At 39.3% G+C, this 24,394-nt stretch overlaps 2 protein-coding genes across 2 annotated transcripts; both read left to right on the top strand.

Moving 5' to 3' along the window:
• The first annotated feature begins 19,203 nt into the window (after positions 1-19,203).
• LOC145116326 (putative F-box/kelch-repeat protein At1g15680) lies at positions 19,204-20,804 on the top strand. The gene has a single exon (XM_079052670.1). The coding sequence runs from the start codon at positions 19,242-19,244 to the stop codon at positions 20,565-20,567; it is 1,326 nt and encodes a 441-aa protein (XP_078908796.1). The 5' UTR covers positions 19,204-19,241; the 3' UTR covers positions 20,568-20,804.
• Positions 20,805-22,186: 1,382 nt separating this feature from the next.
• LOC145111727 (uncharacterized) lies at positions 22,187-23,914 on the top strand. The gene is made up of 5 exons (XM_079047979.1): positions 22,187-22,457; positions 22,539-22,697; positions 22,762-23,287; positions 23,356-23,554; positions 23,615-23,914. The coding sequence occupies exons 1-5, from the start codon at positions 22,187-22,189 to the stop codon at positions 23,912-23,914; spliced, it is 1,455 nt and encodes a 484-aa protein (XP_078904105.1).
• Positions 23,915-24,394: the final 480 nt, after the last annotated feature.

Here is a 24,394-nt window from a genome sequence, read left to right as displayed (position 1 = left end):
CATCGAACCTTCACAATCGGAATGCGACTTTGTTTTGTACGCTTCACTTCCCTGTCCATGATTTCAATCGACTCTTCGACGAACAGGAGATTCTCGTTCACCTCGATCTCATCCAAGGGAACAACGAGGGTTTCATCTGATAGGCACTTTTTCAGATTTGACACGTGGAATACTAGGTGTACGTTGCTAAGTTCTGAGGGTAGTTGTAGCTTATAAGCTACTGGACCAATCTGTCACACCCCCAAACCAAGAAAGGCGGAAACGTCCGGGGGTGGAGGACTTCATGTATAGTATCACAACAACGAGTATAATAGTGCTCAAAGAAAATACAACCATCATAAATATAATTGAAAAAGTTATACCATAGTATGAGTTTACATGTTTCAAATCAATTACACTATGATGACAAAATGAAATGTTTGACGATTTAACGTCCCATCCTCAAAAGCGGTTGATTTCCTGTTTCACTGAATTCCTGAGAATACAAGTAGTTTGAAAAAGTGTCAACAATTAAGTTGGTGAGTTCATAAGAGTTTTATTTGAGAAAGAATATGTTTTCCTTGTAAAAAGCGATAGAGTATGATTTCAGAAAATTCAATATTTTCTTTATTAAACGCGAAATGAACTCTCCTATGTTATGCAATAATGTACTCTAGAAAGACCTGTAGATTCCTTTTATAATCACCCAGTGTATATAAGTTATATAAAATTTAAGTTAAATAAACTGTCGAATATAATGGGTCTGCCTTAGGTCCACAACCAAACAAGGAACAGGAAGTAAGGCGGGCCCACCAATTCTAGGTTGATTTCAACTAAATTCATATATAACTTTAACATGCACACTTAGCAAATTATAGCTGAAGTCTAACATTTAGTATTAAATCTGGTACTTTGTCATGTATACTTCAAGAAAAATCCTTTATTTTCCTTATAAAAGTTATGTAGCCTTAAATCGCAAGACCGAGAATATGAGTGTGTGTTTTGTACCTATGATATTTATAATTGTAATGCGTTTTCCCAAAGAAAATCCAATATTTTCCTTATAAAAAGTTATGTAGCCTTAAATCCCAAGACCGAAAATGTGAGTGTGTGTTTTAAACTAGTTAACGTAAGTTGTGATATATTCTCTATCGTACTCTTAGGGTATGGGTTAAAAAATCCTGTAAGTTATGACCAGAGTCTCTTGTAGGGAGAGCGTGATAATTATGTATAAAACACACACTCACATTCTCGGTCTTAGGATTTAAGGCTACATAACTTTTTATAAGGAAAATATTGGATTTTCTTTGGGAAAACGCTTTACGATTATAAATATCATAGGTACAAAACACACACTCATATTCCCGGTCTTGGGATTTAAGGCTACATAACTTTTATAAGGAAAATAAAGGATTTTTCTTGAAGTATACATGACAAAGTACTAGATTTAATACTAAATGGCTTTCATGATATTAAAACTACGTTTCATCTAGAATTGTTAGACTTCAGCTATAATTTGCTAAGTGTGCATGTTAAAGTTATATATGAATTTAGTCGAAATCAACCTAGAATTGGTGGGCCCGCCTTACTTCCTGTTCCTTGTTTGGTTGTGGACCTAAGGCAGACCCATTATATTCAACAGTGTATTTAACTTAAATTTTATATAACTTATATACACTGGGTGATTATAAAAGGAATCTACAGGTTTTTCTAGGGTACATTATTGCATAACATAGGAGAGTTCATTTCGCGTTTAATAAAGAAAATATTGAATTTTATGAAATCATACTCTATCGCTTTTTACAAGGAAAACGACTTCTTTCTAAAATAAAACTCTTATGAACTCACCAACTTAATTGTTGACACTTTTTCAAACTACTTGTATTCTCAGGAATTCAGTGAAACAGGAAATAAACCGCTTTTGAGGATGGGATGTTAAATCGTCAAATATTTCATTTTGTCATCATAGTGTAATTGATTTGAAACATGTAAACTCATACTATGGTATAACTTTTTCAATTATATTTATGATGGTTGTATTTACTTTGAGCACTATTATACTCGTTGTTGTGATACTATACATGAAGTCCTCCACCCTCGGACGTTTCCGCCATCCTTGGTTTGGGGGTGTGACAGATTGGTATCAGAGCATTGTTTATAGTGAACTAAGTATATCGAACCACATAAGATATACAAACTATAAATGCATTGGGACTAAAGTCTCTGATTAAACATTTTCAAATAACTATACTTTTAGAAATAAATTGTTTCTTGTTAAAAGTATGAGTGCATGCATACATACTAGTATAGTATCATATCTAGGACAATACAAAAGTTAAAAATAGAGGAGTTGTGCAATGTGAATATGCTCTGGGATATACAATCAAGTCTGGGAGGAATATAGCCTGATCAACTATATTCGTCCGAGAAGTGACTAGTATGTGTCGGGGGATAGTCATAGTGGACAACAAGTCTATCAACTTACCAACATCCATACCAGAAAATCGTTAAGAACCAAACACAACATTTAAAATACTATAGGAGTATTTTGTGGTACTATAACTTATGTGAAAACTTAAAAGATTCTTGCTAGTAGGTCTACAATCACTAAGTGGATACGCTGAAGTTATATATAACTAGGATATCATAGACTTAGAATCTGTGATCATTGCTACAGTTCCTGTCCCTTGTTTGAGTGAGGTTTTGGAATATGATCACTTATTCGAAGGTCTATTATATTTTTCTTTATATGTAACTGGTATGCACCATGTCATTATAGAAGTAACTAAGGAGGATCAAACCCCTATAAGTATTTCTAGGAATATGATTATTGTATGCCTCTTATCTCACCCCTATTCTCGCACGGACATCATGGCAAGATTTTACTTACCAAGAAACCCCTACTTTCCGAACTCGGAGAGTTCGTAGGGTGATTAGGAAAAAGAGTCGGAAGTGGAGCCAGAGGTCGACAACTCTCCTTACATAGCCAGGACTCTCGTGAACCGTTTCGACTACGTCGAACTTGTGCCCCGTTGGACAACATTGATCGAGGGGTGGAGTCACCATCAGCAATAGCAATCGCCATTTGGGGATGTATTGTCGTGAGCAGAGTTCATTTTACTCACAAGACCTTGTAGATTAGGTCTATGAGTATGCGTTGGTGCTACCCTCCTCCATGTGTAGTCCCGACTCTGCAAGTTAGTGATTACACTAGTCAAGAGATTTAACTGCGGTTCAAACTTTTCCTTGCAATAATGTGGTGTAGACCTGCATCAGGCACAAAATTTTCTCAAAAACTAAATATACTAAAATCATACAAATAAAAGGGGCATGCGTATTATTTCATTGGGAGAAATACTACTAAGAATTCATAAGTTTATCATATATAGACTCTCATTATGAATTGTTTTTGGAACACCATAAAAACTGGAACACGATACACTCAGAACTAAGATAAAATAACTCCCGACGTATAAACCCCTATTCAATACTCATTATCATCTCACCTTTTTAAACCTCATGGTTGAAAGGAGCCTTTCCGTAGACCTATAGGGTGCGATCATACCAGCACTAATGCACCGGATCCCATCAAAACTCCTCAGCTAAGTGTGTTTGGACAAACATAATCCTAAGATGGGTAAAACTTAACGCCCGTACGAAACCTACTTCTACCCACTACCATAACTCCGTCTCCTGAACGTTAGCAGAAACATCAAGAATAGTTCAGTAAAGTGCGAAATTTATATATGTGTATATAAATGATAAGGGTATAACTAGAATCATCCCACTCATGAAATCGTTTCTCCCCATGCAACAGAGTTATGTCTTCACAAGGAGGTAACCAGCCAACAAACAATGCAGCAATCCTGCAGATAGACTCTGCTACTTTTCAAGCTGCGGTCATGGCAGCCGTGACAGCCGTCATGGCGCAACTCAATGCTAACAACGCCAACAGAGGTGATGACGGTGTTGGCAATTCTAACCGCAGTAACAGTCAAGAACACCAGGAGGTGTCTACCCACGAAGACGCCTCAGACCACAAATCTAAGAACAAGAAACGAGAATTTTGGGACAAAAAGAAGCGCAACCTATCTCAAAAACGCGCTAAAAGACAACAATCCATGGCTGCCCCTATAATTACAACATCAGTCCCGACTCATGCCTCGACACTAGCCACAACGTCTGTCACTCAAGCACCGGTCAGACAATATATGGGAACACTTCGGAAGTGTATCAAGTGTAGCTACCATCACAATGGGATTTGCCGGGTGCCGCACTATAAAAACCGCAACAAGGACGGACATACTGCCCGTTTCTGTAGGAACCAGACCCAGCACATCGCTTCAATCACCTGTACCAGTGTAAGTCGAGTATGCCACATATGCGGTAAAATGGGACACTTCAAGAGAGACTGTCCAACTGAGAGGAATGACGGGGGAACAGGAGGAGTGTGGCAAACAAGCTAGCTGGAGCAACAAGGAACCTTATTAGGACTTTTGTAATGATTCCAACAACAAAAACGTTTAAGTACCATATGTTTGTAATGAATTTGGTATGTTTGCTAAAATTACCGTATATCAAAAAGTAGTTAAAATACTCTCTCGTTCAATCAAATCAAAGACACTTATATATGATCTTAGGATCATTACCAGTGAGCTGGGATAACTTGGTATATACATCACGGTTAATCATAATCAAAATACTACAGACTTAAAGCGAATAATTCCGTCCTGCCCCCTATCCCATGTCTAGTAGTGGGATTAGGGTAGAGCCACCCACTCGACAGGTTCATCAATACCAATTTACATACGACTTGCATATACCGATCGATCATAGAATGATCGGTCGGGGATCATGATATAAGGAATCACTACTAGTATTCAGAACACACTTACTACCAGTGCTGGCTGTTGTGGTATGAATCATTTGCAGTAACAATAACATCGATCAAAACGGAACACCCTAACAAGAATCACATAATACTCTATCTCCCTAACGAATAATTCGTACGAATACAACTTAACACATGTATTACTAAAAAGATCTGTTGTCGTCATTCGATATCGATTGGTATAGTCCTCACTTTCCCGATTAAATGGCTACGAAAAGACCCTTCACCTAAACCCTCGTCTCTTATAAACGCAAATCCGACACGGACCTCCGGGTTATCTCTCGCTGCGAAACCCCAAGACACTCACCAGAGGAGTATTATACCTTCCGAAACCTTTCCACAAGTATTTCCAGAAAACCCTTCGAGAATATCACACGTATAATAGGACAAGATCAAGCACATAAGCTTGGGACGAATACGGTTAGTCTATCACTACTAAGTGTATACGCAACGATAATATATAATTAAGATTCTATGGACATTGGATGTGTGTTTCCGCCCTATTTCTTGTTCCTTGTCTGGTTGTGGACTTGGGGCAGAGTCACCCATCCAACTGTCTTACCAATCCTAATATGACCTATATATGCAAGTTAATGATAGATGGACCAGGTACGAGTCCTACCATGAACTTCGGGACAAGGCTACCCAGGAGTGCGAATGAACGGTCTACCATCCGAATAAGTCTAGTCTCGTAAACCGAACCCATATGCTCCCTACCGATCTAATCAAAGGAGAAAACACTAAAGTAGGCCCTATGCAGCGCTCCGAGGGGAAGTTATTACTTATGACTTAGTATAAATTCGAGAAAGGCTGAAAGCATCTCGAAACCGACGAAGGAACTACACAGATAAGCGACGCAAACCCTCGGAATTGCGGGTTGGTGACCGAGTTCTGCTAAAGGCCTCGCCATTGAGAAGAATGATATGTTTCGATAAACATGGGAAACTAAACGCAAGGTACATCGGGCCATTCGAAATCCTTGCTAGGATTGGCCCAGTAGCATACAAACTCCAACTGTCACAAGTACTTAATAATGCACACCCAACCATCCACGCGTCAAACTTAAAGAAAGGTATGTCCGACGAGACTGTTGTGATACCTCCCGACGAAATCAAAGACGCATCCCTATAGTGAAGGTCTGTTGGATCGTAAAACAAGGACCCAAGTTCACTTGGGAACGTGAAGACCAAATGAAACAAAGGTACCCACATCTATTCCCCAACCCATGAAGTCCCACTCAAATGCAAATTTCGGGACGAAATTCCTTCTAACGGGGGGATAATGTGACAACCGTCAAATTCAAGTCAAAGTCAACAAGTCAAGGTCAACAAGTCAAACCGGTCAAACTTAATTAGTACTTGTATGCTAAAAGTTATTCTATGTATAAAAATGTGCATTTGTATGTCAAGAATTCAAGTGTCTTGAAAAATCTATGTGTTAACAATGTAAAAACCTTAAAAGGGAGTTAAACGCTTCAAAACACGACTAAGGACCCTCTCTGGGACTTAATACAATCATAAACGAAGTATAACGGGGATTCACGAACCTTGCATCACGAGATTGTACGATAATAATGGCTAAGATTAAATCTCTCCTAAATCTCTCCAAGTATGTGAAATCTCTCCAAGTATGTGAAATCTCTCCCAAATCTCTCCAAGTATGTGAAATCTCTCCCAAATCTCTCCAAGTATGTGAAATCTCTCCCAAATCTCTCCAAGTATGTGAAATCTCTCCAAGTATGTGAAAAATCTCTCCAAGTATGTGAAATCTCTCCAAGTATGTGAAATCTCTCCCAAATCTCTCTCAACTTTTTATAGTCATCCCGACCCTTAACTTGGCCAAAAACCGCTTGAAACGGAGAGTTATATCGAAAAACAGCTATTTAGGGCCAAAACCCTTCTTAGGAACCGAACCTCTTGGAAGAAACCTCTTAGGGCCGAACCTCCTATTAGGACCAAACTTAGTTCCTTAGGACCGAACCAAGCCTCTGAGAACCGAACTGCTGCCATCAGAACCGAAGTCAACATCAAGAGCCGAACCCTTCCTACAGCCGAAATAGACTGAGGCCTCAGTCTATTTCGCTTCCATAGCAACTTCGGACCGAGACCCTCGCACCTTCGGTCCCTTCTCCTCCTCTCGGTTCCTTCTTTCCCTTCTCTCGGTTCTCACTCTCTTAGAGCCGAACCTTGCAGGTTCAGTCCATATTGCCCGGTTTTCGACTACTTTCGCTTCCTAAGCCCGTTTTTGACGAGATTTTTTTCACCAAATTCATATTTTTATCATTTTTAACCCCCAGAACTCATATTTTAATTATTTTTCAAGGATTTTTAATTAAAAATCATTATTTTATAATAAGAAGAGTATTCTACCCCACAAGTGGGTCAGGTGTGCCCACTTGCCTCCTATGTGTCACTTTCTCATTGATCCAACCTTATCCACATCACACAAACCAAGGCAAACATCCCTTCACCCTAGCCACTTGCTCCAGCAACCCTCCATATAAGGAAATGCCTGGGATTTCCTTGATCATTTGCTTCACCATCAAACACTTATACACTTCTTAAACCATCAAGAAGGCCTCTTTTCTCTCAACTTTCAGCCACACTTTTGAGGTGTTCTTGAGTCATTTATTCACTTATTGGTAAGTATTTCCTTCTAAATCAAGTGCTATTACATGTTTTCATAACACTCTTGGATCATCTACATACATATTAACACGAAATCGTTCTTAGGATCATCCAAAAACTTCGTGTGTTCATCAAGTGATCTAGACTTGAAACTCATCATCTTCAACCTTCCACTCTTCAAGAAATCACTCAAGGTGGTTCATACCCCTACATTTTCTAGTTTTCTTCAGTTTTCAGGGGGGAATACAAGTTAAAACACCAAAACATATTCAAAACTCAACTTGAGTGATTTCTTGAAGAGTGGAAGGTTGAAGATGATGAGTTTCAAGTCTAGATCACTTGATGAACACACGAAGTTTTTGGATGATCCTAAGAATGATTTCGTGTTAATATGTGTGTAGATGATCCAAGAGTGTTATGAAAACATGTAATAGCACTTGAGTTTGAAGGAAATACTTAACAATAAGTGAATAAAGGACTCAAGAACACCTCAAAAGTGTGGCTGAAAGTTGAGAGAAAAGAGGCCCTCTTGATGGTTTAAGAAGTGTATAAGTGTTTGATGGTGAAGCAAATGATCAAGGAAATCCCAGGCATTTCCTTATATGGAGGGTTGCTGGAGCAAGTGGCTAGGGTGAAGGTATGTTTGCCTTGGTTTGTGTGATGTGGATAAGTTTGGATCAATGAGAAAGTGACACATAGGAGGCAAGTGGGCACACTTGACCCACTTGTGGGGTAGAATACTCTTCTTATTATAAAATAATGATTTTTAATTAAAAATCCTTGAAAAATAATTAAAATATGAGTTTTGGGGGTTAAAAATGATAAAAATATGAATTTGGTGAAAAAAATCCCGTCAAAAACGTCAAAAACGGGATTAGGAAGCGAAAGTAGTCGAAAACCGGCCAATATGGACCGAACCTGTGAGGTTCGGGTGTAAGAGAGTGAGAACCGAGAGAAGGGAAATAAGGAACCGAGAGGAGGAGAAGGGACCGAAGGTGCGAGGGTCTCGGTCCGAAATTGCTACGGAAGCGAAATAGACCGAGGCCTCTGTCTATTTCGGCTGTAGGAAGGGTTCGGCTCTTGATGTTGACTTCGGTCCTGATGGCAGCAGTTCGGTTCTCAGAGGCTTGGTTCGGTCCTAAGGGACTAAGTTCGGTCCTAAAAGGAGGTTCGGCCCTAAGAGGTTTCTTCCAAGATGTTCGGTTCCTAAGAAGGGTTTCGACCCTAAATAGCTGTTTTTCGATATAACTCTCCGTTTCAAGCGGGTTTTGGCCAAGTTAAGGGTTGGGATGACTATAAAAAGTTGAGAGAGATTTTGAGAGAGATTTGGGAGAGATTTCACATACTTGGAGAGATTTCCAATACTTGGAGAGAGTTTTCACATACTTGGAGAGATTTCACATACTTGGAGAGATTTATAAGAGATTTCACATACTTGGAGAGATTTGGGAGAGATTTCACATACATGGAGAGATTTCACATACTTGGAGAGATTTGGGAGAGATTTCACATACTTGGAGAGATTTGGGAGAGATTTCACATACTTGGAGAGATTTCACATACTTGGAGAGATTTGGGAGAGATTTAATCTTAGCCATTATTATCGTATAATCTCGTGATGCAAGGTTCGTGAATCCCCGTTATACTTCGTTTATGATTGTATTAAGTCCCACAGAGGGTCCTTAGTCGTGTTTTGAAGCGTTTAACTCCCATTTTAAGGTTTTTACATTGTTAACACATAGAATTCTTGACATACAAATTCACATTTTTTATACATAGAATAACTTTTAGCATACAAGTACTAATTAAGTTTGACCGGTTTGACTTGTTGACTTTGACTTGAATTTGACGGTTGTCACAAATCCGGGCAAGGATTTCGAACGGTCCGATGTATCGTGGATTTAGCTTGCCCCGCTTTCCGAATCGTACCATCCCCTTCCAGGGAGAGACTTTCAGTAGCACCCGATCTCCGAATTGAAACTCCAGAGGCTTTCGCCATTTATCAGCATAGCTCTTTTATCGGTCTCGCGATGCTTGGAGTCGTGCCTTGATTTGAAATATTTTCTCCGTCGTTTCCCGGATGATCTCGGGGCCTGTAAGAGTGTTGTTTGGTGTTTTCCCTCTTCCCAGCTGAGTGTTTCCTACCTCAGCCCAACAGAGGGGCGATCTACATTTCCGACCGTACAAGGCTTCGAAGGGAGCGATGTTAATGCTTGTGTGGTAGCTATTGTTGTATGAGAATTCGATTAGAGACAAGTGAGTATCCCATGCCTTGCCAAAATCTATCACACAGGTTCGGAGCATGTCTTCAAGCGTTTGAATGGTTCGCTCGCTTTGGCCGTTGGTCTGGGGGGTGATAAGTAGTGCTCATATCCAGTTGTCTTCCCAATGCCTTCTGGAGTGACTGCCAGAATCGTGAGGTGAATCTACTATCTCGGTCAGAGATAATGGATATCGGCACTCCATGAAGTCTCACCACCTCCCTGATGTAGATTCGGGTTAGCTTCTCCATTTTGTACGTCTCCTTTATTGGCAGGAAATGGTCGGATTTGGTTAACCTATTGACAATCACCCAGATAGCATCCCATTTGTCCGTTGTCTTAGGTAATTTGGTTATGAAATCTATTGTAATATTTTCCCATTTCCACTCGGGGATTTCGGGTTGTTGCAACAATCTCGAGGGCTTCTGATATTCCATTTTAACCTTGGCGCAAGTGAGGCACTTGCTCACGTAAGTGGCAATTTCTGCTTTCATGTTTGGCCACCAATATTGTTGCTTCAGATCCAAGTACATTTTATCAGCACCGGGATGGACTGAATATATTGTATTGTGCGCTTCGTTCATGACCACGTCTCTGAACCCTCCAAACTTTGGGATCCAGATTCGGTTCATGAGGTAATAAGCTCCATCCATTTTGATTTCGAGATTCTTGTCCATCCCACGTAACGCTTCAGTCGCAACGTTTTCTGACTTCAGGGCCTCCAATTGAGCATCGGTGATTTGCGTGGACAAGTGGGATTGGATTGTCAATGTTAGGGTCTTCGCTCGTCGACTCGTGTATTCCTTCTTGCTCAGGGCATCGGCCACCACATTAGCCTTGCCTGGATGGTACTTGATCTTGCATTCATAGTCGTTGAGCAGTTCTACCCACCTTCGCTGCCTCATGTTTAGCTCTTTTTGATTTAGAATGTGCTGAAGGCTTTTATGGTCCGTGAATATGGTGCAGTTTGTGATGTGGAGGTAGTGCCTCCAAATCTTCAGGGCGAAGACCACAGCTTCCCAGCTCGAGATCATGGGTGGTGTAATTTACTTCGAAGGTCTTTAATTGTCTGGACGCGTAAGCTATCGCTTTTCCACGCTGCATGAGAACACAGCCTAACCCTTGATTTGAAGCGTCACAATATACTACGAAGCCTTCGGTTCCCTTTGGCAAGGATAGTACCGGAGCACTACATAGGGCTCGCTTCAGGGCTTGAAAAGCAGCTTCTTGCTTGTCAGTCCAGTTGAAGGGTACGCCTTTTTGGGTTAGAGTGGTGAGGGGCTTAGCGATCTTAGAGAAATTCTGAATGGATCTTCTATAATATCTGGCAAGACCCAAAAATTGCCTGATCTCCGTTGGCATCTTCGGAATTATCCAGCCTTCAATAGCTTTGATCTTGGAAGGATCTACATAAATTCCTTCCTCACTGACTACATGACCCAAGAAATTCACACTGCGAATCTAGAACTCGCATTCGAATAATTTTGCATATAACTTCTCTGCTCTCAACGTCTCCAGAACCTGTCGTAAGTGCTGACTGTGTTCTTCCTTGTTTCAAGAATAGACGAGTATGTCATCGATGAAAACAATTACAAAGTTGTCTAGGAATGGGTGGCAAACTCGGTTCATGAGGTCCATAAATGCTGCAGGAGCATTCGTTAGACCGAAGGGCATAACAGCGAATTCATAGTGGCCATATCGAGTTCGGAAGGCGGTTTTGGGGATATCTTCATCCCGAACTCGTAGCTGATGATAACCGGACCATAGATCTATTTTAGAAAAATAACTGGCTCCTTGAAGCTGGTCGAATAGATCATCAATCCGAGGGAGTGGATATCGATTTTTGATGGTGAGTTTGTTCAACTCCCGATAGTCGATGCACATTCTGAAGGATCCGTCCTTCTTCTTGACAAACAAGACCAGAGCTCCCTAGGGTGAGAAGCTCGGCCTGATGAATCCTTTGTCTAAGAGTTCGCTCAATTGGCTAGATAACTCCTGCATTTCGGCGGGAGCTAACCTGTAGGGTGATTTGGCAATTGATGTGGCTCCTGGTATTAGGTCAATTCAAAATTCGACCTGTCTTTCTGGGGGTATTCCCGGAAGGTCTTCGGGAAATACATCCGGAAAGTCACATGCCACTGGGATATATTTGATGTTTATTTCCTATTTTGTTTTATCCACAACATGGGAGAGGAAGGCATAATTTTTCTTGTGCAAGCATTTTTGTGCCTTGATACACGAGATAAGACGGAGATTAGCGCCAGGTTTGTCACCATAGATTATTAAGGTTTCGTGGTTGGGGAGGTGAAGGCGAGCGACCTTCTCGTGGCACATAATATCAGCATGGTGGGGGCTCAACCAATCCATGCCGATTATCACATCAAAACTCCTAATATTAACTGGCATCAAATCTATTTGAAATGAGTGGTTGTTTAATGTTAACATGCATCCTGTGTAAACGTCTTTGGTTGTTTCAGTTTTCCCATTAGTCATCTCCACCGTGAAGGCTTCGCTTAGCTTTTGGGGTTGTTGGTTTAGTAAGTGTTTGAATTTATTACTCACGAAACTCCGCTCAGCCCCACTATCAAATAGAATGCATGCGTAAGTGTTGTTAAGGGGAAACGTACCAGTAACAACCGTCGGGTCTTGAACTGCCTCTCCTTGACCCAATGTCAGGACCCTGCCTGATCCTCCTGCTCATTGGTTGTTGGCTTTGGGGCAGTTTCGCCTAAAATGGCCAGTTCCTTCGCATCCATAACAAGTATGACTGGCTCCGGGGTTATTGTTGTTGTTGTTGTTGGGCTGTTGGTTTTGTTAGGGTTGAGATCTGCAATACCGCGCGGTGTGCCCCTTGCGGTTGCAGTTGGTACACTGCATTTCTCTGCACTCGCCATTGTGGTGGTAGTTGCATTTGTTACATTTCGGTAAGGTTCCTGCGTAAGGCTTGGTAGTAGTTTGCGAAGATGTGGCTATGGCAGCTAGGGCTGGTGTAACTTGAGCGGTAGCAGCGTGGACTGCTACAGTTTGCTGCTTTTTAGAGGATCCCTAGTTCTGTCGCCCCTTTCGTTTGTTTTCCCCATTCTTCTTGTTATTCCCTTCCTTCTTGGTCTCAGTCTCAGCAATTTTGCTACTCTTCTTGTTGCTATGATCGTAAAGCTTCTGATCTAGCCTTTCGCACTGTCAAAAGTCTCAGGGTTTGCTGCAATCACGTTTCCTTGGATTGGGGAAGTTAATCCCCAAATGAACCGCTCAATCTTCTTTCCCTCTAAAGTGATCATACCCGGGCACAGAAGGGCTAATTCACTGAACCTTGAGATGTAAGTCTCGATGTCTGAGTTTTGCACGGTAAGGTTCCATAACTCTTGTTCTAGTTTCTGCACTTCCCCACGGGGACAATATTCTGCCATCAACATCTCCTTAAGTTCTCCCCAAGGCATAGCGTTTGCGACCGGCAAAGTCATGGGCTTCACCTTGCTTTCTTCATGACCATTCCACCAGGATAGGGCTTGGTCAACAAATCTGCACGCTGTGAACTTCACCTTGCTTTCTTCCGGACATTCGCAGATTTCAAAGACGGGCTCGGTCTTTGCAATCCAGCGCTTCAAGGCTATCACACCACCAGTTCAATTGATTGTTCGAGGTTTGGCATTTGAGAAATCTTTGTAGGCCCTTGATTCATTCCTTGGTTTGAGCTTCCAGTTCCTTGACCATTTCCGCCACCATTGTTTCCATTATGAATATGAGCCAATGCTGCGGTGACCGCAGCCGATACTGTTGCCTGGAATGCAGCAGAGTTTACCTCCAGCGGGGGTGGCAGTGGCGGTTGCGTGTTGTTGTTTCTACGAATGTATCTTCGAGGCATCTTCTGTCATGGAACAGAAAGATGGTAAGTACATAGCAGTTCGTGGTTTCGATTTCCTTTGGCATATAGCGGTTTCGGTGGTTCGGTCGTGCATATGAGTGAATTCATACAATATCATGATAATAGAACACATAACAGATAACATCATAAATAAAACATAGAACCATTTCATTAATGATAACTTTGTAGTACAATACATGAAAATTCGCGTTAGAAGGTGTACAGTACATAGAGAAAATAAAATTTGTTAGCATAACGGCTCTATGAGTAGTGTAGTCACTTACTCATAGAGTCGGTCCTACATACAATAGTACATGAAAAGAGAGAGAATCCTATCGATATGGGTGATGAAAAGAGAGCAATTCCTAGTCGTGGCGTACGACATCTGGTGGTGCTGATGATGAGGTGGATGCGCCCTGAAGTCTGGCTAAATGACGCTCGGTGGCACGTAGCCGGGCCTCCAACGCTGCTTGTCTCTCCTGGTAGTCCCTAACCACCTCCTGAGTCAGTCTCTCTGCGCGTTCTACCGCAGCCCTCATTGCAACCATCTGCCCGGCGGTCGCATGTGCCTGCTCACCTATATCTTGCGTCCTCCTGACTATCACTGGTAGGGCTCGATCCGCAGGTCCCCCGTGACTAAGGTCGTAATAGTCCTGGTTCATGCCGAATAGGGGACGCACCCCCTGATGCCTGCTCCATCTCTAGATCTCATGTGCCCATGGGGGCGTAGGGCCGTTGGGACCCGTCCTATGCGGGAGCACCCTAGCTACGTATGGCAGATTGATGACTTCGGACTCTGTGTCCGAGTCATCTGCATCATCCCCGTCATACTCCTCCTCCTCCTCTGAGTCCACCACTGGTTCTGCTGGTCCCTGTTCGGGTTCTTCCTCTGGTTCCTCTTTTGGTTCCTCTTCTGGTTCTTCTTCTGGTTCCTCTTCTGGTTCCGGCTCCAGCCATCCTCCGTTCCCCTGGTTGGGGAAATAAGGATCTCCGGGTAGATGAAATCCGGCTATAGAGTCTGCACAGAACTATATGAATGCAAGAAAATGGATAGCATGTAAGAATACTCCTATAGTATTTTAATTGTTTATGTTTGGGTTTCTTAAAACTTTTTGGATACGAGGTTGGTAAATTTCTAGATTCATTCCCACCACGATCACTCCCAAGCACATGTTGGTCGTATTTTAAATAAATATAGTTGATCAGGCCATATTTACCCCAAATACGATTACATAACTGCCCGAGTTTAACCGTGATGTTCAATTCCTCCAAGACCTTTTCTTCTTATTGTAATAATGCACACATAGGTATGTGTTTTATTATTATTATTATTATTTGTTCAGAGTATTTTAGTCCCAATGTATTTATAGTTGCATATCTTGTATGATTAAATATGCCTGTTCACTATAAACATTGCTCTGATACCAATCTGTCACACCCACGAACCAGACGGCGGAAACGTCTGGGGGCGGGTGACTTCATCTTGTAATATCATCACAATGTATATAAATGAATCAAATACAACATCATCATCACACATGAAATATAACAACCATCATAGTTTACATCAGTGTGTTGGTTTACAAATTACATTCCAAATGTCGAATGTATGATGATAACAAAAATACACAAAATCCACGTGTTCTTGACGACCAACCTGCTTAACGATTCCCTGAGAATACAAGTTATTTGGAAAAAAATGTCAACATATATAATGTTGGTGAGTTCATAAGCATGTTTGTATGAAAGGTTTTGTATCATTTGTAAACTCCAGAAAATCCGATATTTTCCGTAAAATTTGTTTGAGAGTTTTGTTTCAAATCTTGTATTAAAGCATGTGTGTTCATGTTTTTGAAAATGTATAAAGAGAGAATTCCAGAAAACCCTATATTTTATGTAGTAAGTAAATGGTTGTGTATAATGTATTTCCCATAAAACCCGATATCTTCTGCTTGTAAAAGAGTTGTAGTCTTAAAACCATAAGACCCGAGTGTTGTAGAAATGAATAGTTCGTACGTGTATCAACAGTATAGTATATGTATTCCATAAACTTATTATGTTTGTTAATCTCTATGCGAGTCGTTATAACCATGCTTGATGTGACTGATATGCCTGTCATGACGTTTTTCAGGTGTCGCTTGTTTAAGATAAGATATTTGTCACCCTAAACTGGCCTAGTCTAGCTGTAGCGAACAACTCAGGTGTGGGGTGGTCAACCCCGTATAGATCTATACATAAACTCTCGCTCTCTCTCTCTCCAGGAGACTCTGGTTATAACTACAGGACTTAAGGTTGTACACTAGGTATGTACGGATGAAGGCGTGTCTCACAAGAACCTTAACTAAGTTTATACGAACAGTGTATCACATTGTTTACCGCTTTAAAATAATGATTCGAGTATGCATTTAATTACAAAACATTGGGGATGAAAATACCATTTGTTTTTAGCAAAGTGTCAAGTATTGTTTGTTATTATCCCGATTAACATAAAATGAGTCGTGAGGCCCAATAAGAAAATCAATGGGCCTATAAGGCCCAATAAACATGAAATGAGTATACGAAGCCCAATAGACATGTATTTGAGCATAATAGGCCCAATAAGCATGTAATGAGTATAACAAGCCCAATAAGCATGTTATGGGTGTGACAAGCCCAATTCGAGTAAAAATGTCGTAAAGAGCCCATTTATTATGAAAATGATCGTTTTAGTCCGATTTGTGCTAAAAATGACATAAACGGCCCACTTTTCTTAGAAATGATCTTTTTGGCCCAAGAAATCGAAAATTTTCAATAAAGGCCCACTTTTGTCAAAATTTAATAAATTGGCCCACTAAAGCCAAAAATTTAAAATAAAGGCCCATTTTCATTTCAAATGACATTTTAGGCCCAATAAAAACCGAAAGTTTGTAAATAAGGCCCATTTTGATAAAAATGACATTTTAAGTCCATTAAGGCCAAAAATTTACATTTTAAGCCTATGAAATCGTGAATTTTCAAATAAGGTCCCTTTTTATGAAAAATAACCCTTTTAGCCCATTAAAACCGTAAAGGCCCAGAAGAAGCCCATTTGTCAAAAATAACACTTTTGATCCCTATAAAACCGTGAATGTCATAGAAATGTATTTTTTTATCCAAAATAACTCTTTTGGTCCTCTCAAAACCGTGAGTTATCATAAAAGGCTCACTTTTTGTTTATTTGTCAAAAATGGCCCTTTTGCATTATTTCTTTGTTTTTCTAGTAACTTTTGCATGTTAAGACTTTTCAACATTATGTAGAGTCACTTCAAATATCTTAGTTTACTAACATCAACATGATTTGGTAGGTATTTCGAGTTTTATGAAAGTTTAACAAGCTTTCATTACATATTCACACCATATAACATGAAAATACACACATACATGCATAAATACTTAGATCTAACACAAAACCAACTTGTATTCTCCCCCAAAACATAGTAAAACCGAAAACAATGTGGTATGAAGCTCACCTTGGGGTGATGGATCAGTTTTGATGAAGAAATGGAAGGGAATGAAGGTGATATCAGTCCTAGTTTGCTTTTTGAAGAGAGTTTTCGAATCTATGGAGTTCTAGGAAGCTTGAACACAAAATGAAATGTTATGAGTGGAAATCTTAGCATAAAGATGAAGTTTAACATATTGACTATGAAGTAACTTACCAAGAATGTGAAGCTTGATGTGATCTTCTTGAGCTAACCCACACACCCACGGTTTTAAAAAAGGAAGAGGGAAAGATTGCTTTGTGTTCTTGAGAGAGATATGAAGGGATTTTTGTGAGTTTGAAGTGGAAAAATGAGGGTGATGGTGGGTGCTCTCGGATAGGATTAAGAAGAGAGAAGAGAGAGGAGAGCTTGCATAAAAGTATGGGATTTTCTAGATGTATAGGAGGTTAATTGCATGGATATCCTCCATGCAATAAGGAGGTGTCACTAATTTCAAATTAATTCAAATTTTCTTTTTCTTTTTTTATTAAAACCGAGAATGAGGTGAGGGAGGAAAGAAATTTGGATGTTGGGCTCATATTTGATTATCAACCGAATTTGTGTAACCCAAAAATAAATTTTTCGGCCCATTGGGCCCTCATACTCGTTTTCGGCCCAAATGAGTAAAAGGAATGGGTTTTCGGCCCATGAAAAACAATTGAATGGTTTTCGGCACAATAAGGCCCATGAAGAGTCTTATGGCCCAAAATACTATTGCTTAATGAATGTGGGTCCAACTAGGGCCCAAATGAGGTTACTTCGCCCAAAAGAATCAAGTTGAGGGTTTATTGGTCCACTAGGCCCAATAAGAGGATCCTGGTCCAATAAAAGTTTGAACCGGGAAGTTAGGGTTTCAAACCCAAATTTGAGTGAATGTAGTGCATTGAATTAGGTTTAGGGCTTACACAAGTGAGTTTTGATTCGAATTGCCATTGTTGAATGAATAATATGTATAACATCATACTTAAGGTTACAAGATACATCAGAAGTAATTACACATGGAAATAATTTCCTAGCCTTAAAATACTAGTTGTGACACAAAACAAGATGTCGACTTTATATCTCAAGAAGACTGTTATTGGTGAAGAGTTTTTGGATCTATACTCCTTCTAAGCTAGATGTTTCCAACTTCCAAGCTCCTTCCAAAGAATCACCAAAATCAATTCTCAAAGCTCTCACACACTCAATCTTGAAAGGATAAACGAACTTAGGGTTTCTGGACAAAGGGGGGTTGGTAAGGAGGCCAACCAAGGGGGTTAAGTCCTTTAAATAGGGTGCAACACCCTAAAATTAGGGTTTCATCTTCAGCCGCCAACTCGTCGAGTTGGGACTCCCCGACTCGTCGAGTTGGGTCATTAAAACCCGCTGCCACAAAATTCTCAACACGACGAGTTGGAGCTCCCCAACTCGTCGAGTTCCCACAAAATTCCAATATTTTTGAGATATGATTCATACGTGAATCAAGCGTTACATATCATAGAATACAAAAAAAAAAAAAATTGAAAAACATAAAATTTCCAGCTTTGATATCCCGACTTTGAGAGACTGTAAGTCAATGAATATAAACCCAAAAATGACAAAATTACAGTCTAAAATCAAGTTCAAACTATAAACTACACTCTGGAAAAAACCTCATGCCAATTTGACTTAAACGAATGAGATATGCATGTTTTAAACGTCTCACAAAAATTGGTTCCGGTTCCGGTTCCTAACACGGTTCCGGTTCTTAAACCAGGTTTATCCGGACCCGAAACCCGGATTACCCGGAACCCGGATAAAACCATTATTTAAACTCGGGACCCGGACAGGTTCTACATGTTACGTTCTAACGGTTCCGGTTCCGGTCCTATTTCGGTTCTGATCCGATTTTCCGGTTCTAAATCTCATCCCTAATAACAATCATTTTAGTGTAATATATACGAAAAAAAAACCTTAAGGACCTAATATAGACAAAGTTAAAACGATATTACCTCCTAGTTTGTTAACCCTTAAATTAAATCAACTAAATGGTGATTAACTCTGGTCTTGTCCAGCAATCCATTACAACCCTATTAAACCCTACCTCATCTCAATTAAACCTGAATTCACTTTTAACCATACGAAAATTACCAGTTGCGGTTCATGGGGGACGACGATAACAGTAATTCAAGAAGTCAATTTAACGATGATGCCGATGAGAACCGAATTGTTCAGCAACATCTGCTTACCAATATTTCGCGTAAGAGCAAACAATTGTTTTGGTATGATATTCGAAACTTTCCTGATTCGCTGCTTATTGAAATTCTCGCTAGATTACCCGTGAAATCTATTTTTAGTTTTAAAAGTGTGTGCAAGCATTGGCAAACCCTAATTTCTCACCCTTCCTTCTGCCGATTCTATTACTCCATTCTTAATTCATCCCCGCGATCTATCAGAATCTTGGATAGGTACACTTGGCTACCGAACTTCAAGGAGTTTGTTAATCGTCTTGGTACTAAAATCCACAGTTCGTCCGAATTTTCTGTTCTTTTTCTTGCTACCTATGAAGAACAACAACCCGGTGCAAAAAATCAATTTAGGGTTTTAGCTATGAGTAATGGTTTGATATTGTGTTGTGCGTGGTTGCCAACATTTGTTTACTACATCTGTGATCCACTCACTCGACAATGGATCACTTTACCTAGCAGGAAACCCCAATTAATAGGTCCCATTAGTGACGGGCTTATTACTAGGGTCAACGAAGATTATACGCTTATTGGTTATACAATTGTTACGGTCGAACTCCTTAAATCTCAATCGAATTATGTCAATATAGAGATGTTTTCATCTGGAACAGGCAAATGGATCATCTACAAGCTACCTTGCGATATTCCAATCCGATTGTGGAATGTGGTCGGTCACCCAATCTATTGTTACGGGGCTCTCCATTGGTTAGTTAGTTATGATGAGGGGATTTATGGCATGCTTGCATTTGATCCTTACAAAGATCCAAAATCTGTTCGCCTAATTCCACTCCCAGATGACAGAGATCTCCTGAGTAAGTATTTAGACAGTTCTTCTCAATTATGTGGGGAGAGCCAAGGGACCCTTCGTTATTTCGAGGTGGCTCATGGTCGCAAGCAGTTCTATTTGTTCAGCATGTGGTCTATGAAGGATTATGAGAAAGGAGAATGGTGTTGTGAGTTTAAGGTGAGACGTAGCGATCTTCATTCTAACAATCTGGAATTGAGTAATTGGTTGTTGGACGGATGGTTTCTTCCTTTATCGTTTCATCCGTTGAATCCAAATGTTGTGTATTTGTATTGCATGGAGCCTGAGCATATTGTGTCGTATAATATTCTGAATAGAAGGCTGGATTTTGCTTGTAAACCGATTGACCGCGGTCAAAGTCTTTGTTCTGTGATCCCATTTGTGTTACCAAGATGGCCGGTGCTTGTTCCACCAATTGCCACTGATAAAAGCAAATAGAGATGGTAAAGTGCTGAAAATAGCAATATATTTTACTATTTTTATTTTTATTTTATTTTATTTATTTATTTTACATTTTTTACATAATAGAGTCTATTATGTTATCGCTTCAAACTTGTGGTCCTGCACGAGTGAACTTTATCTTCTCACCAATCATGGGTGCATGGACATTAACTACTCCCATAATCGGTATTTACAACATCATGCAACATTACCCTACCACTTTCATGGCATTCACCATACTAAATCTTCTCATTATAATCAAGGAATTACTATTAGCGTTTTAATTGTATCGTCCTTTGCGTAACTGGAGAAACACTAGTATATTCCCATTGTGCCATGTGTCTATATGAGATGTTGAATAACAAATGATCGTTTATTTGAAAACTCTTTCGTTTAAAAAGAACTGTAAATTCAACTTTAATCTACTGGCTACTATTTTTTTTTTTTGCTGTCGATTTTTTTGAATATATATATATATATATATATATATATATATATATATATATATATATATATAGAGAGAGAGAGAGAGAGAGAGAGAGAGAGAGAGAGAGAGAGAGAGGAGGGTTCAAAATATAACCAAAAAACATAGTCTAACCACATAATCACCCTTGTAATCCTTGGATGGTTATATCTAGGGATTATATTAAAAAACGGTGCACAGACCGTTTTATACCTCTTGCACAGGGAATCACATGTACCAAGGGCATAATAGGTTTTCTCCATTATTTCTGGATCTCAATCATCAGACCGTTCCTAATCTTGATATCGCCTCTCTATTTTCCCTAAATCGGTATCCCTCCTCTTGATTTTTCTATCAGACACTTAATTGATTTAGAGCTATTATGCACGGAAACTCGATGGAGTTGGATACGACAAGGATACGTCGAAGAAACGTTTCGTTGAAGTATCGAGAATGCAGGAAACGTTCGTTCAAGTTTCGTGAATGTTTCTATCTTCTTTTAGGTTTTCCATGAGCTTTTTAACTCCAAAAACTGCTAATGGGTATACATATTCTCCTAATTCCTAAACCGATCGACTTTTTAACTCCAAAAACGTTTCTATATCCCAATCGTCGTTGATAACCTTTCACCATCACGCATCATCATTCATCTATTGATTATAGCTTCTCAAGAACAAGAAACACAAGGATCATCATCAACTACATCAATAGACCAACCTCCATTGTGGGACTATGTGAGTAAACTGGAAAAACTTGTTGGAGAAGGAGGATGTTGGAAATTTAAGTGTAACTTTTGCAGTGAACCCTAACAAGGATCCTATTCTAGAGTTAGAGCACATCTTCTTTGTATAAAAGGTAATCTTTGCAGTGTTTGGATTATGATTTTCTGATTTTCTCATGCCTGTATTTCTATTTGCAATATAGGTAGTGGGATTTTTCTATTTGCAAAAAGCAACAACGTACGACTGACAAACTTATGATGAAATTATTAGAAGATGCGTATGAAGAGAAGAAAGCCAAGTCACAAGCGAAAGAAGTCGAGTTGCCATGTGAAGCTGGTGTTGGATTTAAGAAAAGAAAAGGTATTATAACACCTATTGAATGAGCTTTTGGTGTTAAAATTAGGGACCAACTGGATCAAGAAATAGCAAGGATGTTTTATACTGGAGGTTTACCTTTTAATCTTAAAAGAAATCCACACTATCTCAAGCCTTTTCAATTTGTTGCTAACAACAAAATTGATGGTTATGTACCTCCTGGTTATAATAAGCTAAGAACAACATTACTACAAAAAGAAAAAGATAAAGTTCACAGGCTATTGGATCCACTAAGGTTGACATGGAAAGAAAAAGGTGTGACTATTGTGAGTTATGGCTGGAGTGATCCTACAAGAAAACCTCTTATTAATTTCATGGCTACCTCAGGTAATGGTCCTTTGTTTCTAAAGATAGTGAATTATTTTGGGGAAGTAAAAGATAGATTTTATATTGTTGAATTGATAAAAGGAGACATCAATGAAATTGGTCATCAAAATGTTGTGCAAATCATTACTAATAATGCAGCAAATTTTAAGGCGGCTGGAGAGATTATAGAGAGTCAATTTCCTCAAATCTATTGGACGCCATGTGTTGTTTACACGCTTAATCTTGCTTTGAAGAACATTTGTTCACCAAGGAATGTGGAAACAAATGAACTAACATATAAACAATGCAGTTGGATAAAAAAAAGTTCACGAAGATGCGCTTGCAATAACAAATTTCGTCATGAACCATAACATGAGACTCTCGATTTTCACCAAGTTTACTCCTCTTAGTCTGCTTTCGGTTTCCAATACTCGCTTTTCCTCCATCATTGTGATGCTCAGGAGATTGAAACTTATCAAAAGAGGTCTTCAAGCTATGGTCATAAGCAAAGAATGGTCTTCTTATAGATTAGATGACACTGAGAAAGCAAACTTTGTGAAAGAATATATTTTGAATGATGAATGGTGGGACAAAGTAGCATATATTCTTAGTTTCACTGAACCTGTATATGAGATGATTAGAGTTTCTGACATCGGCAAGCCATGTTTACACTTGGTGTATGAGATGTGCGATTCAATGATTAAGAAAGTGAAGATTGAGATTTACAAGAAAGAAAAATGTCTGACATCTCAAATAAGTTGCTTTTATGATGTTGTGCATCGTATTTTAGTGGCTCGATGGGCGATGAATAACACTCCCCTACATTGTTTAGCTCAATCTTTAAATCAAAGGTATATAATTTTAAATTATACACTTGATTTCTATTATATACTTATGTTTTAACTTTTTAATGTTGTAGATATTATAGTAACGCATGGTTACTTGAGGATTCTACAATATGTGCTCCACGTAGGGATGGAGAAATTTCACAAGAAAGGATGACATGTTTTCAAAGGTTCTTTCCTAATGATGATAAGTATAGCAGAGTCCTTGATGAGTACGCAATGTTTTCAATGAAGAGTGGTCATTTTGAGGATTTAACAAGCATTTCAAAGATGGCTACTATGGAACCCAAGAATTAATGGGTTAACTTTGGTTCTCAAACTCATTTTCTCCAGACTTTGGCTTTTAGATTACTTGGACAACCTAATTTTTCTTTTTGTGTGGAATGTAATTGGAGTATTTATGCATTTATTCACTCGCTTAAGAGGAACAAGTTGACTACAAGTCATGCTCAAGACTTAGTTTGCATTCACAATAATCTCCGACTTTTGTCAAGGAATCCGAATGATGATGTAAAGATGTGGGATGTGGGTGGAGATGTTTTTGATTCAATGGAAGATGTAGGGTTTTTGGAGGTTGCCGATCTGTCACTCGATGAACCAGATTTTGAAAATGATTTGATTATTGATAATTAATTACCTTTGAAAGATTTAGTATTTTTGCAGTTTACACTTTACATCAATATATATTTATTTTGAAATTTCTTATATATATATATATATATATATATATATATATATATATATATATATATATATATATAATACTTTTATATTGCCATATCTCTACCGTATCCCTATCTTGAATTTTTGAGTTTTGTCGTTTCTCGTTTCCATTCCATATTCGTTTCCATTCCATATTCGTTTCCGTTGCCGTATCCGTTTCCATGCAACTTAGATTCAGAGGAGGATGAAGAAAAAATGTTGATATATAATTTGAATTGGTCATCTGATTCATCGTGGCTAGAGATGAAGGTGATAATTGGATTTGTGAGTGACATCCTAGCGACAAAGGAGCAGCAAGTTGAAGCAATACAGGTAGAAGGAGGCAGACTGTCGTTTCTTATCTCATTGTGTTGAATGCTGATTTGAGACTGGGCATTCAAAATAAATATG

Source organism: Lactuca virosa, chromosome 5 (assembly GCF_052849685.1).
Source record: "Lactuca virosa cultivar CGN04683 chromosome 5, Lactuca_virosa_CGN04683_v6, whole genome shotgun sequence".
Lineage (NCBI taxonomy): Eukaryota > Viridiplantae > Streptophyta > Magnoliopsida > Asterales > Asteraceae > Lactuca > Lactuca virosa.
The sequence above is the reverse complement of the archived record's forward strand: the minus strand, read 5'-3'. Positions and strand labels throughout refer to the sequence as shown.